The 19,162-nt window shown below is 41.3% G+C and overlaps 1 protein-coding gene across 2 annotated transcripts in view; it reads right to left on the bottom strand.

Moving 5' to 3' along the window:
* The window catches only part of TMEM65 (transmembrane protein 65), a 34,069-nt gene that overhangs the window by 13,428 nt on the left and 1,479 nt on the right, over positions 1 to 19,162 (bottom strand). Inside the window, exons 2-3 of one of the 2 annotated variants that reach the window (XM_030485209.1) lie at positions 16,781 to 17,020; positions 11,040 to 11,392 (exon numbers count right to left, since the gene is read on the bottom strand). The exons of the other annotated variant lie outside the window; for it this stretch is intronic. Of the exons in view, the coding sequence (XP_030341069.1) occupies positions 11,283 to 11,392; positions 16,781 to 17,020 (350 nt within the window). The 3' untranslated portion in view covers positions 11,040 to 11,282. Of the gene's footprint in view, positions 1 to 11,039; positions 11,393 to 16,780; positions 17,021 to 19,162 lie in introns of those variants that run through there. 2 annotated transcript variants of the gene reach the window in all.

The raw sequence follows: 19,162 nt of genomic DNA, 5'->3' as shown, positions 1-19,162 counted from the left end.
AGATAGGAGAAGTCTGACAAGCAAAGCTCAGATAACTAGCGCAGATCAGAACTGCTCATGCTCCAGAGGGGGAAGCTCCAATCCTGACACCCTCTCTGCCTGAGCCAAGCCTTTAGCCTGGAGGGGCACCTAGTCCCAGCCCTGCACAAAGCAGAGCCAAATCAGACCAGGTGGCTCAGGACCCTGCCACACGGTACCTGCAGGACCAGCCTCAAGTAAAAACCTGTCTCCTGCAGAGCACCAAAAGAAGCCTTTAAGCACAAAGATGACTTCACTGACAGATGAAGTATGCTCTGCCACTGAGCACTGCCCAATGGGGAAGGACCAGCTCAGCAAGACTTGCAGAGGCCAAAGCTTAGTTTAAAGCTGGGGTATTGGGAGGAAAAAAGAAAAGAATTAAAGCAGAAAGAATTAAATAACCACTGTGGCATGAAAGCCAGTAACATTTTTTACAGAATCACTTCCAATACCACCTCTTTAAAGCATAACATACTTTGAAAGACAGGAAGGCACCTGGGGAACACATCTGACAGAGAGATAAAAAAAATTTTTAAAGCAATTTTTTAAAACTCTAGATAGCAAAATGTGTTTCGCAATACAGTATTTATTCATAGGAAACTGTTCTGACTATTTGAATTTCCAAGGCTCAGCAAAAAAAACACCCCATGAAAAAAATCTTCAGAGAGTACAGCAGAGGAAACATGCCCTTCACTTGTTTTACTGGAGGGAACACAGAAGTCCAAATTGCAAAACCTCCTTTTAACAAATTAATTCAGTCAGAATCCAGTAGTTCGGAGTTTAATGTCTGGGAGAAGAGACAGTACTGTACTCCACTATTGCATTTCACGACAGTCATCCTGTGCCACAGACAGCAGAATTCATCTTCATAGAATCACAGAATGGTCTGGGTTGGAAAGGACCTTAAAGCTCATCTAGTTCCAATCCCCTTCCACAGGCAGGGACACACACCTTCCACTAAACCAGACTGCTCAAAGCCTCATCCACTCTTATCGCAGAAGGAATAAAATGAAATGGCAGAGTAAGGAATATTGCTATTTTCTAACTGACTTTCATTACCATAAATGAAGTTATAATCCAAGGTTCAAGCGCAACACAGGCCATGAGCCCTGAATTAGCAACATCTGGGGGCAGAGAAAAAGTATTAACTGCCTCTTCAACCTGTCCTTGATCTTTTTTGAATTTATACCATCACTTTTCCGCTAACTAAGCATTTAATTTTTTTTTTAATAGACAGAACCCAGGGGAATATAAAACTGTCAACATAAGTTTACCATTATCCACTGCGTGGCCCATATCACGTAAGTTAAATTAACTCTGCCAGTTGTAGCAAATTTAAACCAAGTACTTGAATTTAGTTTTAAGATTATTCTTCTTAGCTGATAAAACCCCCCAATGGACTAACTAATGGGAATGCATTTATTCAGAGAGTTGGTAAAAAAATAAAACCACCAAAACCCAAAAAGTTGTCATCACCCGTTTCTGAGTTATCAACTTTTTAAGAACTGGCATACAAAAGAACTTGCAAGCCTAAAGGCACATCTCATGTTTTATTCAAATTGCAGCTAACACTACCATAAAATTCTATAGCTAAATCTTTTATTCCCACCCAGCAGCATGAAACTCATAACAATGATAAGAGGCACTATGGCCAGAGCTGCCCTAGGAAGATACATGCTACAGCTGAGTATTGTTAAGTCCAAGACAAAAATACGAGCAGTGTTTTATAAGGTTTTAAATGGTAACCCAACTGTTATAAGAGTAATGATTTTACAATGAATATCAAGAAGGAAGAGGAATGTGAAAAATATTAATAATCTAGATCCACTGTAACCTCACTGAAGGCTCTGAAGATTAGGGTCTCATCTAGAAGTTAGGGAGGATTTTGTCTCAAATTCAAAAGCCTGTCCAGGTCATTCAGATATACATCATGAAACAGCAAGGGCTTCACTTGTGCAGAACAAGAAATCAAAGTAACTGTTGTGTCTATTAAAAAAAGATATTCCTTTACATGTGGGTTCATAGCAGGATCCCCAGAATTCTGGATTGAAACCTAGAAATGAGATGGGTGTTATACTGCTTCTTTCAGTATCTACAGGTAGATCCTTAAGAGTAAATTCTGACCATGATGCATGAATTCATGGATCCATATTCATTCATGGAATAAGCCCATATTCATATCCCAATTGTCCTTTGTTCCTCCTTTGTTTTTCTCAATGTTTAATAAAAACTGCCAAGATCTCAGTACTTACAGCAAAACACAAACTTGAAAAACCATGTCCACTGATTTTCAGTTGGGTTCCCTTAAGATTCCAGATGGGAAAAAAACAATCCACGAGTTGACAGCAAAGAAAAAATTCTGCATCATTTGTTATAACTCCCAAATGGTTTCCTGTTACTACAGCGATTAAGGCATGAAAGGATGCTGACTCGTGCAGTGCTAAATATAAACTTGGCTGTTGGCCTGTTCAGTCACATGCACACGAGAAAGCTGAGCAAAGCACTGGTAAGAGATGAATAGACAGAGGACACAGAATCATAGAACAATTAGGGTTGGAAAGGACCTTAAGATCATCTAGTTCCAATCCCCCTGCCATCGGCATGATAGAATCATTTCTCAGCTACCCCTGAAAAAGACAATTATGTCCAAACAAACATTCTGCATAAAATACATAGGACATTAAACATTTTTTAATACTCTGTGTAACACTGTAAGAAAATTGCACAGTGATTACACATGTTCCATCTCCCTCCCTGAATAACCCTGAAGTAGCACAAGAGATTATTATCTTTATTTGAAACTACTGTTGTATTTACTGGACCAAGTGTTGAACAAGCTTTGCAGGACTGCTGTTTGCTCCCTGGCATCGGCCAAACAACTCCCTTGAGAACAAAACCTGGGAGGAATTTCGGGCACAGTTCACTCCTGGAAACCCCTCCAAGCAGGTAGGCAGCCCGGATATATGGGCTCCCAGAGAGTTCCAGGGCTAAATGTCACTTACAATGGATGCAGCCAGCCTGCTCCAAAGGAAAAAACCCAAACCTGTGATTGGCAATATAGCTACTCTGCATCACCTCAAGTAGTGGTCAGTAGTTACTCCATAGAACTGATGCTTTTAGCAACAGAAGTGTGCATTATATCTCACCAGATACAGGTTTAAATATCATAGAACTTCATTTCAAATTTATCTGCAGTGCTTACTGGATGTCCATCATCAAATATTTTGAGTATATGACGTATTTATCCTATTATCCTTTCCGAAAACATGATGCACCATTCATATCCTTTTAAACAAGTTTAACAAAACACAAAGACCCCAGTGAAAACCCTGACAGGGAATCTAGGAGAAAGCATAAAATGCAAACAGGTATCTAGACATTCGAATCACTGTCTTCATCATTAACAGGTTGGGGTTTTTTTCCCCCTGATCTAGTCCAATTCCCTATCAGTGCTTTATAAAGTTAAAGATCAGCCTTTCATTTCCATTCAAGTAGGTGCACACCAAAATAGGATTTGCAGTGGTTTGTTATCAACGTATCAAACCTCAGCTGAAAAGAATTAGAAATAAGATGCTTGCCTCAAGATTCGAGGCAATCAGCTAAAGTGATGCCAACACAGAAAAGACTTGCAGTTTGTAATAAAAACACAGAGTAAAGACAGAAACACAGCGTTTGAGCTGTCTCCTTCAGAGAGAAATGGAAAATGTGAGAAAAACAGCCAAAGTGTTTGTGTAAAAATGCCAAAAGCACAGTAACAATAACAGGAGAGCGAAGAGGAAAAATATTGTGGTATTCTTATCTGTGCATTTCAGAAGTGAATGGTTATATGCTATTTAACATAATAAAAAAGTAAGAAGGTACTTGAGTGCTGCCAAGAAATAAACTGGCTGCAGCAGTTCCCAGACTGGAGCCAGCCATCCACAGAGTCATAAGCCTGTGCCTCGAAAAAGCAAATGTCCATCATCTCAAAGGGAGGTTGGCTCTTCTTCCCCTCGTCACCCTCTCCTCGGGGACTGCAATGAGTTCCCAGGAGCTGAGGAGGGACACCTCCCAATGGCATCGCAACTCTCTATCTTCAGATGAACACATCTCCCCTTTCACACAGATGAACACAATACCCTTTCCACTAGCTGTGGAAAAAGAGCTGGTAAGTACTTCAGACCAATATTAGAATGGAATTAATCTCATCCAAATATACTTGTCTAACTGTGTTTCAGTAAGATGAGGTGTTGGCATTTCTCTGTCAGCACTGATTTTTCTCGGGTATCTCTGGGACAAAGTAAGTATCTATCAATCACTTCACCGGTTTGCAGTTGAGCAGAAAAACAGCTCAGCAACAGTGCTGGAACTAGAAACACGTAAAACCTTAGTATCTACGTATTATCAGCGTGTGAGATTAGGTTTTCGGCTGCCCTCCACAACAGGCTCATTCATGTAAGAGGATAAGCAAAGCAATTCTGTGGGAAACCACAAAAGATTTGTTAACAAGAATTATCAGAGCTCTGTGCACAACCAAAGAGATCTGATCTAGTAGAGGTCTTTCATCACCTTTAAATAGAGCAATGTTCGGCATCACTGATGCCTACGTATGAGCGCTCATGAAATACCTAGGGAATTCTACACACAATTATAATATGCTTTGTTTAATGATGTTCCCCCCAGGCCCTGTTTTTAAAATGAAATCTAAAAAAGTAGCAAGAGATGAGTTAGTTTATTCCTACCCTTCCTCTCCCAAGCGCCCTTCTCTTATCTGCCCAAAACCACGCTATTTCCACAGAGAAAAAGGGGGGAGAAAAGGTAATTTGTGAAGAACAGGGAACAGCACAGGCTTGAAAGCCCAGGCACACGATCCTGTGCTTGCAGCCAGCAGCAGACCCTGCTGGAGCAGGATGAAGGTTACTAACAACATCCTGGGGGAACCAGCACACTCCTCCCTCCCCTGCCCTAGCACAGCGCTGAGTGTATGAATAACATGGGGGGCTTATGCCTCATAGCAGATATGGTGGACCAGGTCCACACTATGCTCACTGGCTTTTTTCATCACCCTTGCTCTTTATACTGTCATTCCTGGGCACAGAATGTGAGATTTTGCGTTTTGCAGGACCCAAGGGTCTTGTAATGATAAAAAGTGACTTGGCTAATATCAAAAGAGATGCTTACTGTATGAGAAAATCCAAAACTGGCAACAGCAGTGCTGCCCACAGTCCCTGCTATCACCAGCACCTGTATTCAGTCAGACAGCAACAACCCTTCCAACACCCGACATCACTTGCAGGCACCTACAGCTGTGCAGTAACAGGAGGGCAACTGATAAATTTGATGTGTTTCGTGGAATTTTTTTCCCCTTTAAGAGAACTCTACTATCACCTTTACAGAAAGCCAAAGACAAGCTGAGATTAAATCACATACCAGTTAAGTACCAGCCTTTTCTCAAGCAGAAAGTTTCATTCTCTGCCTGAGGACAACCTTGAAAGCAAGTAAGACAGCAGAAATCAGCTTCTGAAATAACTTTAAATGCATGTACAGTTTATTGCTTTTCATCTATCTCGGAATTAAGACAGCTCTGCAGAGTGAGTGAGACAGAGAGGGCACATAAACTGAACGATGTTCAAACATTTTTTGCATAGTCACATTAAGTGTAATTACACTCCTAATTTTTCACTGCATTGAAGCAATAAAGACAAAAGCATGAGCTTCCCTGAAGTCCTTAAGAAACTATTCATACCCATCAGCAAAAGGAACACCATAAGAAACCACTGACAATCTAAGTTCTGTCCATAAATTACATTCAGATAATTTGCACCTCTCTATATAAATGCTTAATGAATATAGAAGGCAGCAGCAATTAAGCTATTCTTAACTCAACCTACTGCTAGAGGTAGCACAGTAGATTCATCACGTGGGTACATTTCCTCTTCCCTTCCCCATGTAACTTGGCATAGCTTCTGGCTGCATTCGTGAAACAAGTCAGACTTCAGCATCTGAGTCTATATAGTCAAAGCCAAGCTGCCATGTCAGCTACCTCTGGCAAACGGCTGAAGGAATCAATGTTGTATAATGTTGTATTATGTACAATGTAAAGCAGATAAAACACACTTTACATGGAACTTTACCTAAAAATGTTTTCTTTTGGCTTTAATTTTATAAGAATATAGACTATCTGCTGGGTTGTTATGAAGCTGCATTATTTCTCAATTTATTCTGCACGTGAATTTTAAGTTCTACTAAAAAAAATTCACTCTGGTCATGAAAGTGATCTGAAATTACTAAGATTGATGATTTTGTAAATCAAGCCCTATAAATAGGGAGAAGCACATGACAACAAAACTACCATGTTCTACTCTTCCTACAAGTGAACAGTTATGACCAAGTTCACTTTTAATTCCTTCAACTAACTGCCTTTACTCTGCAAGACAAAGGAAAATTCTTCTCCCAGTCTGTGTTTCTGCAGCCTTTCATGAGCACAAGCCCTATCTCAGGAGGTTTAACTAGCTCAGTGCATCTCTGCAGCTTCCAACTACAGAGCTAACGCAGGCTCCAGCCCACGTCACACCACTGCAAGTCACAGCTGTGCACACACTCCCTCTAAAACCACTTCTGCACCTCTGCTCCATGAAGTGCAACTAATCTGGTCCGTTTATTTAAGTCCTGCGGTTCTTAAATCTTCCCAGAAAACTACCCAATGGCAGTTCATGAAAGACAGGGTTCTACCACTTAGCAGTCTTTGTTTTTCAACTTTTCCCCTTTCCCACTGCCAGTTTTTACCTCTTCTGTCACAATTTCACTGTGAGCAAACAGCAGACTCCCGTGAGCGCCGAAATTACAGCCTCCACCTCCAGTTCTGCTAAGCAGCTTGAGAATTAGTAAATTACAAACACAAACCCACAGCTGAATCCAAGGTTTTCTGCACACAGAAGCCTGTCTCGTTTTCTACATGGCGGAAATATGGACTCTATTTAACACCTTTCCCCTTGGCAGTGAAAGTACGTTGTGGCACTACTGTACTGCCTGCACCAATGACATACCTGTAACATCAGTATTTACTGGAGACCTTAATGAAATTTGCACTCCTACGTGTTTTTCAATGCTGTGTGATCTCACTGTGTCTCCAGCATCTTTCTCCTCCCTCATTCTCATCTGCTTCTCCAAAATCTGAGCAACGTTTACACAGCTTCTTCTCCAGCAGCAAGGAAGGGGATAGATTCAGGCTGAGGATGCCTTCTGCAGTGCTGAAGCAAAGTGCTGTGTGATGCAGAGGGCAGACACTGATCCCAGGAAGAATAATCCTGGATAGAGAAAGGGAGGAGAGAGACAGCTCCCTACCTAGTCACACAAGATGAATGCTCCCAAATATAGAATCACAGAATGGTTCAGGTTGGAAGGGACCTTAAAGATCACCTGGTTCCAACCCCCTGCCATGGGTAAGGACACCCTTTCACTAGACCAGGTATAATTGCAAGTACTTGATAATGCTAAAAAAGTAACCTGGAACATTGAAGCAGTACTGCTCACTAGTGCAAGTCACTGTGCTGTTAGTGGCACAGAGGGATCCCAGAACAGACTCCCACCTGAGGCACAAGAACCCTCAGGACACTTCCCATGAGAAAACAGGGAAGACAGAATGTTGGGTCAAATACAGAACTGCACCCTGAAGTGATCTAAAGTCATGTTGCTGCTGCAAGGGGCAATTCTATACTTTTCCTGCCATTCCTAAATTCCATCCTGATCATCTGTGTGTGACTCTTCCTCTATTCCAGCACTTGTGCTCATCTGCCTGGTGTACAGCCAGCCCCAGGGAAGAACTGAAGCGCTAGTATGGAAAGCAGAAAACGGGACTGTCACACCCAGAGGTTTTTGGGATGGGTGAAGAACAGGACACTCCCTTTGCAACAACGGGAGTGAAACCAACAGCAAATCCACACCCCTATCACATCTCCCACACATCAGCTCATCCGCAGCTCATTCGTGCATGCTCATACCCACAGTGGGGAAACCATCTGAGTAATTATTCTTTCCCAGCCACGAAAGGAAAAGTGAGCTTTTTTTTTTAACTGAGGTTTTAACACAAAGTTTTAACACAAAGTCATAAATCGCAGTAAAACTCAGCCATATTACTGCAAAAACTGATACAAAGGCTGATACAGTAAGTTCCTAGCATCCAACCCAGAGAAGTAAACCAACAGTGAAAACACTACAAAACCTAAGGCTTTTTTTCTGGCTGATAAACCAGATCCAATAGATGAGTAAACCACAAGTCACACGTATTTCACACTGGAACCAGTCAGAACCACAAACGCACCTTTGTCATGTTCCTTCTGTTCAGAGGGGGAAAGAACTTCAAAAGAAGTCACCCGACATTTTCAGGAGGAAAAGGTCACCAGGCTGATTATTTATAGCAGCACTGCCACTTTTACAGCTACTTATTTACTTTGCTGCATGAAATAATATAAATAGGTAACACGAAAACTGGGGAGGGGTTCAAGCTGATCTCCCATCTCTTCCTCTCTGGCAAAAATCTTTATTAGGCAAGATGGCTGTGGATGCAGCTGGCAATTCTTACATCTCCTCATCTTGAACAAAAGAGTTAATTTTACATTTGTAACATCACATCTCTACTTGTGCTTTGTAAAAATCAGCCCATTGCCAGGACTTAACGAAGCAAAGAAACAGCTGGATTGAAAAGCTATTTGCAATCTGAAAATATAAGCTGATGGTATTTAAAAGATACCATCTTTCAGTATCTTCGGATAAAGAAATCTGTTTCGTGCACATTTTTCTCCAGTGTTCCATGAATCCCAAGAAAGCCAATAAAATACAACTTCTACCCATTCAGATTGCTGTGAAAGATGGGATAATATCCCAATGGAGACTGGTGATTCACAGTCTTGCCATAAGATGCTACAGTGAGCTGGCCAGCAGGAAGGGATGGATCACTGCAGAATCCAAAGCTACCAAGAGCAAAAAATTGAAAGTCATGAGAAAAAAAAAAGTTATTTTAACAGTACAATAAATAGAAACTGATGATGTCTAAAAGAAAAATGCAGCAGGTCAAAATGCAACAATTCCCTATTGGTTCATAGTAAGCTTTTTGACCTGGAGAAAATACTAAAGCTTTGTGGCAATACAACTTACCATACATAAACACACCCCAAAGCAGACAGACCTCTGTGCATGGCATGGTCAAGAATCACTTACCATGTCCAATGTTTCCTAAACCTACCCGAAGCCTTTTTCTCTCAAACATTTCATTTTGAAATGAAAAAGATTTTCCAAGGCTTCATCATTCCCCCAGGTCATGCAGGAGCTTTTCACCAGGATCACTGCTGAATGGTAAGGCAAGTTTTAATTCTGGAAATGCTTATCTGACATCCTAAAAGCTACGCAGTATTTAGCAAGCATGCTGAGGAAAGGTTTCATCCCTGGGTACAAGCAGTAGGAGAGCATAAAACAAGCCACTGCTCTGTCTGTGTGCTTTAAGGCAATAGGAAAGTCGATACAGAATATGCTCCATCTCCAAGCACGTAATATTGCAGTCTTAACTATGGTCCTATTTACTCTTTTTATTATCTAATAATGACCTGTCGGAATTTACTAAAAGCTGACACATCTCTGTTTGTCAAAATTAAATTTTAAAAACCCCTCAAAGAATACCCCAAAAGCAATAGATATGGTGAGCCCATCACATACAAATGGAAACTGGCAAATGCTGCAGCAAAAAAAGTATAGCAAGTATCAGTATCTATTATGGCTGCTGGGGAGGATATTTTATTAATAATTAATATACAAATATTTAAGAACCCTAAGTAAATGAACACTGGGAAAATACCTATGATTTTATATCCCATAGTTTTGAATGGAATATGCACTTTGCCAAGTTAAGAACGGTATTTTGTGGGCTTTGCCTTACAACACTCCCCGTGTTTCAGAGGAAGCAAGGGTTTTGTTTCAGTCAAGGGTCAGTGAGATCCTAAAAGATCCAAGGGGCTTTTTTGACGTTAAAGGAAGATCTCACAAACAGCAACAAAAGAGGAAAAAGAACATGTGCTTTCGGGTTTCTGAAATAACACCGTGCTAATTTAAGGGGAACAGAAAGAAGAAAGGGAGCACAAGACAGCTCACGCACAGGTGCAGCTTTGCACAATACGAGCCACTTCTTGTAAAAAAAAATAACCACCACCAGAGAGATCCAAGGCAGCTTCCTTGAGCACTCTGTTTGCATGATCTACTTATCTCATTTTTCCATTTACTTTTCCTTTTTAGAAAAGATTTTCTCCCAGAGATACCAGTTGGCTCTGCAGTTCCATATTTGGATTAAATAATAAATAAGGCTGACTGAAGCTAAGAGTTTTCAGTTGAATGAGTAAGCTTTAAATAATCTCTTTCTTAAAGAAACCGGTAGACTTAATTTTCTTCTAATACACACTGAAACAGTACCTCTGTGTTCACAGAATAAACATGACCCATTTCGGTCATGCCTATTACAGGCAGATCTAAGTGTTTCAAATCTATCACTCTGAAAGGTTTCAGTTACATTGTAAGTACAAGTTGCATTTCAAGTGATAATTCCTAAAAAGACCTAAATCAAACGCACCCCTTATACCTCAGATAAGGCAGTTATCAGCAGATTTTCTTATAGATATAAAGGCGTTATTTTACACGAGACACACACAGTTGAAGAGCAATGGCTCACAGTTTAGATTTTCTTATTTTTCAAATCACGATTTAAAAGCTGTTCGTGCATGACACCCATTTGGTACACATCACATGCTTAAACAACATGCAAAAGCTGAAAACCAAATTTTAGTTGGAGCAATCTTCTACTTTACCTTTTCTAAAGCATTAATTCCAGGGAAGGGCAGAGGCAACTAACTAAATAATGCTTTATAACAGTAATATTTCTGAATTATGTTTGGACCACATAATAGAATGTACAGCACTTTCCTAGGAAAAGGCATAAGATAGATGACCACTGAGCTTCTTCCAAGTAACTGAAGCTGTTCCACAATGTGAAATCCCTGGCTCAGTATCTAGAAACTGTGGTATAGCTCAGGAGTTTCCACAAGTCCTGGACTTGAAACACTTCTTCAGCCACTAAGTACTATGGGGATCACTAAAATTCTTGAGGCCAAAGGCTTTATATTACTATAAATAAACAAAACCTATTTACTTTTACTCCTTGCAGCAATACATGCCAACTGCATCAAAACAAGCAAGCAGAGAGTCTGTCAAACCAGCAGCCCACTGGCCTTATGCAATGCTATGCCTTAGCAAACACACTTTATTTTTACTGTACCAAAAGGACTGGTCGTCTCTGGTGATACTACCTCCTTTGCTGGCTTCTCAAGTGGTACCAGAGGTTTAAGATATCTGGATGCTACAATGAGTTTATAAAGCAAGACAGCAACAAGTCATTATTTAAAATCTTCCAATCAATACTGGAGTATCTGTTAGCACAGAAACAGCCTTTATAAACACTAAGACCGGCCTGGGTCCTACAGCAATTGCACTTGAATGTCTGTAGGCTCTCCTCTGCAAAAAACATATGGTGAAGTTTCTGAATTTAAGCAGAGAATTCGGACTAGAACCTGCTTTAAGTTACACCAGCAAGTAAAATTTCAGAATATGGGAAAAAATCAAAATACAATGGCAAAACCAACATGAATTTCAGAAAAAGGTACCTTGCTGAATGTAGTTCAAAAGTAAACAGCTACAGTGACATTTGACATCTTCTGAGAACAGCTTCAGGATAGCTTTACCTCGAGTACCAAGCACCAATTTTCTTGTTCATGACATTAACCCTCAGCCTCAGTTATTCACAGACTGGCTTGGAAGGGATCTTCAAAGCTCATCTAGTTCCAATCTCCCTTCCATGGGCTGGGACACCTTCCACCAGACCAGGTTACTTCAAGCCCTGTCCAACCTGGCCTTGAACACTGCCAGGGATGGGGCAGCCACAGCTTCTCTGGGCAACCTGTGCCAGTGCCTCACCACCCTCATGAGCAAAGAACTTCTTCCTAATATCTAATCTAAACCTTCCCTCTTTCAAGTCTAAACCCATTCCCCCTTGTCCTAATACTATATGGCCTTGTAAAATCCCTCTTCAGATTTCTTGTAGGCCCCCTTTAAGCACTCGAAGCTGCCCTAAGGTCTCCCCAGCACCTTCTCTTCTCCAGGCTGAACAAGCCCAGCTCTCTCAGCCTGTCTTCATAGGAGAGGTGCTCCAGCCCTTGGATTATCTTTGTGGCCTCCTCTGGACTCAGCTCCAACAAGTCCACATCCCTCTTATGTCTAAGGCCCCAGAGCTGGATGCGGTACTTTGGGTGAGGTCTCACAAGAGCAGAGTAAAGGGGCAGGATCAGCTCCCTTGACCTGCTGGTCACACTTCTTTTGATGCAGCTCAGGATATGGTTGGTTTCTGGGCTGCGAGCGCACGCTGCCGGCTCATGTTGAGCTTCTTGTCAGTCAACACCCCCAAGTCCTTCTCCGCAGGGCTGCTCTCAATCCAGTCTCCCCCAACCTGTGTTTGTGCTCAGCATTGCCCTGACCCAGGTGTAGGACCTTGTACTTGGCCTCATTGATCTTCATTAGTTTCACACCAGCCCACCTCTCCAGGTCCCTCAGGATGGCATCCCTTCCCTTCAGTGTGTTGTCAGCAAACTTGCTGAGGGTGCATTCAATCCCGCTTCTAATACTTAATATGCACAAAGTACTATCTATATTAGCATGAATAGTATAAACCTCACAAACAGAGCTTAAAGCAGAAAGAGAGAATTACCAAATTTATTCAAAGCCAAAATTCGATGAAAATTTTTCCATACAGTTAACATTTCCATAAGATGCTTTGTGTATCAAGATGACAACTTAATGAAATATTCAACTTCCCCAAGCTACCTAAATTTGCAGTTTTATTGTTACTTAAAAAAGGAAGCCCAAATGAATCATATGCATCCAGTTGAGATAAAGCTTAAACAGGAAGGAGACATGAGTGTCTGACTAACTAATGTGACACAGTAACTGCTGGAATGAACAATGGAAATAGAGATTTTCTACTGCCCAAGAGTACATGTTGCAGATGAGGCTTTGTTCATTCATTTTTTGCTGTGGTGTTTTGGGATGTGGCCGTGGTTGGTTGGTTGGTTTGTTTGTTGGGATTTCACTTTTGAAAGGTTTCTTGGGGGATCTTGAGGTCCCTTGATAGGATTTCAGAAGTATTAAATCTCTTAACTAAGGCACCCCCAGGCAGTGTCCAGACTTTCCCAAGCACCTTATTTCTTCTGATAATAGGCATCCATATTTTTGAGACAGGATGTAATTTCATAAGGTAGGACTTTTATCCTAATCTAGGGGTAAAAAGGAGGCAGTTACTCTACCTGTTACTCATCAGAGAGCTGCAAGGTTTACTTGATCAAACAGCCTTATCCCTGTTCACAACATCCAGGTAACCAGGGTGAGCTGTGAGCAGCAAGGACACAGCTTCCCCCAGCCAGACTCCATCCCAGCTCCCTGGAGAGCACAGAAGGCAGAGCCCTGCTCCTCAGCATCGAGGCCTGCAGAAGCCACAGCAGCTTTATGCATCAAGCACTCCAGATACAGAAGCATATGACAGCTAAGTGGCCGAATACAGCTTATGATTTCTCCCTCTCTTCACTCAGGCGTAAGCAAAATAATGTCAGAGCCACTAGAAAAAAAGATTTTTCTCATACACATCCCAGCAAAATGGCATCAATTTCAAGTAAACAGCTGGGATTTAATGTTACCATTACTTGACAGGGTGAGAACTCTTTTATAATTCTTTATCTTGTATAATGAAATACTTTTCAATTGGTGGTCACCTGTGTAATGCAAATAGAACAGTTCCATCCGTAGATGTTAAAGTGATCATCAGTCTGTGTAACACCCTTCCTTCTGCATCAGTTTGTTGTCATAAGAGAGCTTCATGATACATGGGGGAGAGGAGGAACAGAAAGAAAAACATAGATAATTAAAGGTTTCAGAAGCAAAAAGAAGTAGCACATGTTTCCATCTGAAACATGATATTCCTTTGACCACTGAGTATTTCTGATTCAGCAGCAGTCACGGTGTACGCTGTGAAGGTCTGAGAACACAAAGGGACTGCATGCAGGCAGGCTGGCAAGAGTTTCCCATCTTACCAGTTTGACAGGGCACTTCAAACTTGTGAATTACACGTTGGCCAGCAGTCTGTCAGAATACCTTCTCCTAGAATAGCAATCAAATGCTAGAGTTAAAAACAATTGCTTGACCTAGGTCACAGCAAGGCAGAGGTAGATGATCGCTCTCCACAAACAGCTCAGTTCATCTGCGTACATTGGGCCTGTAGAGGACAGAGGGAGGGACAACTGACTCTACCAGGTACCACCATACCTGCCAAAGCACACCAGCAAGGCTGGGCGGTCCTCCCAAGAAACTTCACACTTGCACTGTGAAATCACACTTCCAACAAGACAAGTACTTCCAGAAGGATCAAAAATCATGCTTTGTTGTGTTAATGCAGATTAAGTTCTAACAAAGAGAGGTACTAAAACCTGAGTGGTTCTAAACCACCATGGCAGATTAACTGGTTTGTACCTATCAGCAAAACGTGTCTGACTCGTGCAACAAAGGGAATCTTTTTCATAGCAGATCTTGTTTGGTGTCTAAAAACCTCAGTGAAATCAGTTTGTCTTTGATGACATTTGCAGTCTTCTGTATTAACTTTTCAAAGCTGTGGAAGTAGAGGCACCTAGGCTTGAACACTCCCTAAACTATTCCAGTAAACCAGTGAGTTCATAAATTTAACACCAGTTCATCACCAGCAATGTTTTTTCTGACACCAAAATAAGATTTCACCCAACAGTGGCTAAAAGCTTGCAAATTCCCATAAAGAGATTTTGCCCCAGCTGCACTGAATGCCTTGGTTTGGTGCCCTTTACCCACACACAGTTTTCTTTTTTTAGAAACAAAGATTCAGTAACTTGAAATTACAAACATTTTTCTATCAGAATACACCGGTTTGGTCAGATCATTTATTAAACCATGACATACCGGTGCCTTCAAAAGAATCTAGCTATAGACCGCATTCTCCAAGACCTGTGAATTAAACCAACAAAACTAGCTGTCGAAACTGCATTCCTACTGGGTTTTGCATGTTTTCCGGTTAATACACAACCTCGACAGGCAGAGAAACAAGCAATTACACTCCAGAAAGCCTTTTATTTAGTGATCACATCACAAAAGCCCTCTGCTTAAATTACAAAATGCAACTTGGTGGTTTCAAGGAATTGTGTTCAATGTTCATTATATATATTTTATATATTATATATACACAGTTATATATTGTACATGCGCATGTATATGTACACAAAGATGAGAAAACAGGAGTCGTTTTTCCATCTTTGCAACAAAACACAGGAAAATAGGAATGGTTTTCCCTCCTTTGCAACAAAGATAGGAAAATAACGGATCCTCTCACTATCGAGACCTGAGATTTCTTAGAGGCCCTAGATAGCCATCGTGTTAGTATTATTAATGGAGAATGGTTACATCTGGGCTCAAGAATATTTTAACCCAGCACAGATAAGAACAAGAGTACCCTCAGAAGAAACAAAGATGCAGCAGATATGCCAAGTAGTATTTCTTAGCTAAGCAAGGTCAAACCCTTTAGTATTTTTCCTCCTTGTTACCGGGCTTGCTGCACTGCTTACAAGTGCTTCCATGAATCATTTCATATCATCCGCTGAAAACTAAAGGTAGAAAACCTGAATCTGAGCCCCTTAAGAAAGGAGTTACATCTTCTTTCTAACACTACTCTTTTATAGTGGAAAATTGCTATAGAAGGTCAGAGGCATTAAATCATTCTCTCCATTGCCAGTAAGATCTTCTACCCTTTCATTTTCTCCATGCAAGAAACGAGCAACAGGACAAGGATTTGACTGTCTGCTGCCATCAGAACTAAGCTTTGATTAAGGCTTCCACAAGCAGGGAAGCAGAACTATTACATTTACAACAAATCGGCCTACTTGCTACTTCAGTGCTCCTGTAACTATGAGAAAGAAAAATACAAAATATTTGTATTCAAGTCCACATGTATCATCTCCATCTGGTGTGGCTGACATGCTCACAAGAAACACAGGCTGCAATTTAAAAACTTTGTTTCAAACGTCTTCCTGGGAAAAGATGTTATTCACCTTTCCAAGATTGGAAAGGGTTAAAAATAAAGAAAAAGACATTAATGAAGGAAGAAACCTAAATCCAGGTGAGCAGGTCTTGCAGCTGTCTTCAAACAGAGCAACTTAGTGATGTTTGGACTAAATTTTAAGATGTGGTTTGCAGTGTAAATCAGTGTAGTTCTCAAAATATCATCTGAGAACAACTGCATCAAGATTCAGTTTCACAGCCTTCCCCCCAGCTTCTCCTGTGCAGAGCCCATCTATTAATTACAAGTCAGGCTCCCAGCTTCACAGCCATCCTTTATCACAAGCTCACAGATCGAGCTCTGTCTTCTCACTGATGCACTAAAACAAACAGAAGAATCTCAGTGTTTATTAATAAGCTGAACTGTTGAAACCGACTGCTGGTGCTCAGCATCTGGAAGCTCTAAGAGTCCAGAAATAAACACCCAGGTGAGACAGGTGACAAGGCGATGGCAGGAAGACATTCACAAACCTCTCCCCACCTACAACTACAGCGCAAACAGATGTGTTAAGTTTCAAAACAGCTTCAGAGACTCACCTAACTTACAGGTCAACAGCTACGACTCACCTACCTGAGGACCGTCCTTCAGCGTAGCAGCCGCAGCAAAGGATGGGTTTCCCTGCAGCCTCTGCCATTAGCGGAGGCCACAGATAGTGTGTCCTGTCATATTTCGCGCTAGGGCAATTAGGTGATGGCACTGCATCCTTCTGGTGGTAGGCCTGGGAATGGGCTGAGGAACAGGCCCCATTTGGTTCTTGATGTGCCCAGGTCTCCCCATATTGCTGACAGCTTCCCCTAGCTGATATGGGGTCTGTTAGGGCACAGAAGAGGTAGTGAAGGAAGAAGGTCAAAACTTAACCCAATAAGGACTGTGTTAAGAAGGGTATGGACTAAGACCTCCCTTTCCATATAGAAGTATGAAAAGATCACAGGCACAAAGCAATCTTAAGTACAGTTGCAAAACTGCATAGGCATTTCATGATTGAGGAGAGACTGATTTTCCAGACTCAAACAGGACACAGGAATTTACTCAGTAGGTAGACAAGTGAATCTGAAGGTTGCATTTGGATCATTCATTGGAAATCAGCACAAAAGTAACTAGCAACCTCATCTAAAGAATCAGCTACTGGAAGCTACAGCATGCTGCCACTGAATGAGAAGATCAAGGAAACCAAACATCTCTAAAACCATTTTATCTTGATTGAACCCATCAGTTTAAATATCAAAAGTGACACTAGTAGATCGGAGAAAGTACTTGGAAAGCAGGGCATGAATAATTGTCACCCCCCATCTGCTACTCACAACCTGTATATGTAGGTAGATCATTCCTACACAGTCACCATTTCAACAGCAGGAAAGACCAAACATATAAAATATCATCTAACCATAATAAAGCACGTTAAGTACATAATATTAACATCTAGCTCAGGAATCGTATCATTCTCTTTCAGTGCAGCCCTTCACTTTATCTTCTTATGGTACTCCTTGGTGTTGAGAGTGATGACACACATCCGACACTCCTCCGGAGCCTGGCTCTATGTTTGCTGCCTTTCTTCATGTAAAATCTGATCCATCACTGTCAGTCCTCTACAGAGAACAGCTATGGACAAGCCATCCCCGCCAGGGAATTCTGGCATTACTGTTCCCTTCCCTCCGGGCCAGAGCAGCTCACACATGTCCACGCCAAAGAGGATCCAGTGCTAAGGTGTGTGCATCTAATGAAAGCAGAGCATCTATTTTACCAGCACTGAATGATTTCTGTGCCACGTTTCCTCTTTTGTTCATCTGATTTTAGTTCTTCAGGGTATCAGAGAACGTACACAAGATACGCACTATAGTTTTAGGACTATTTTTTCCCCTCAAATTTTTATTCAGACTTACTAGAAGCCCTTCTTGGTTATGATTTTCTTTTTTCCACAACACATGAAGAAACATCATGTCTTACAGTTAAAAGCTGACAGCTGTTACCACGCTGCAGTCTGGAAAAACAAAACAACATGAATGGAGCTAGCTAAAGCAAAAGGTTACTTTCAAAAACATCTTATCGAGCTACTAGATGGGCAGATGAAGAATCTGACTCCAAGGACTGAGGTCTGATGCATTATGAAGATTGTGAGACTGTGAAGCCCACATCTGAGGCTTCGTTGAAACGATCTCTCCAGTGAGATTAATGCTCACAGTTTGGGGCACAAGTGAATTACAATTTCCACTGGTTGAATAATTTTGCCCTTTCCTACTAAGATCTCGTGCAGTAAGGTCTCTAAACATAAACTAATGCTTTTGTTACTCTGTCTTCTAAATCCTCAATCATGAGAAAGTCATAGTATTATATAGACTTTCATACTATAGCTGACAGCAACTGAGCAACGAGATATTAAAGAGGACCATCTGCTGAATTATCTCTGTATAAACGTTGAGACATTATACTAAAATGCATTTTAAAGCCTCATTTAGATCTCCACCACGATCCTCCTGACACACAGAAGCACTGCGAGCAGACCGGGTTCACCCAGGCAGTAAATGCAGAGATTGAAACTCTCACAAAAACCTCACAGCAAGAATCCCTCGGAAGCTGAGGAGGATTTATTCAGGAAGAGTATTAGTTGTTAGTACCCAAAAGTTAGTGTCAACTTACAGCTCAAAGCATACTTCCCACTATGTTGGAAAACAAATACAACGGGATTCACCTTCTGCAAAACAGAAGCGCTGCTCCAAAAATGGACCACTTAAGCGAGCTACTGTCACTCTGACTGTAAACACTAGTGTTTATATGCAAGTGTGCTTATAAACAAAACCAAAGAGGTTCTGTCCCTTCACAAAAGCAGCATTCCTACGGCTGACCCCTGGACCTGATGTCTGCCCACCGCAAGATTTCGTCCAGACATGTACAGAAGAGCCACAAGGCACAGAAATGCCCTTTCCAAGGGCACACTACTATCAAAGTCACAAGGAG

Source organism: Strigops habroptila, chromosome 1 (assembly GCF_004027225.2).
Source record: "Strigops habroptila isolate Jane chromosome 1, bStrHab1.2.pri, whole genome shotgun sequence".
Classification (NCBI taxonomy): domain Eukaryota; kingdom Metazoa; phylum Chordata; class Aves; order Psittaciformes; family Psittacidae; genus Strigops; species Strigops habroptila.
The sequence above is the reverse complement of the archived record's forward strand: the minus strand, read 5'-3'. Positions and strand labels throughout refer to the sequence as shown.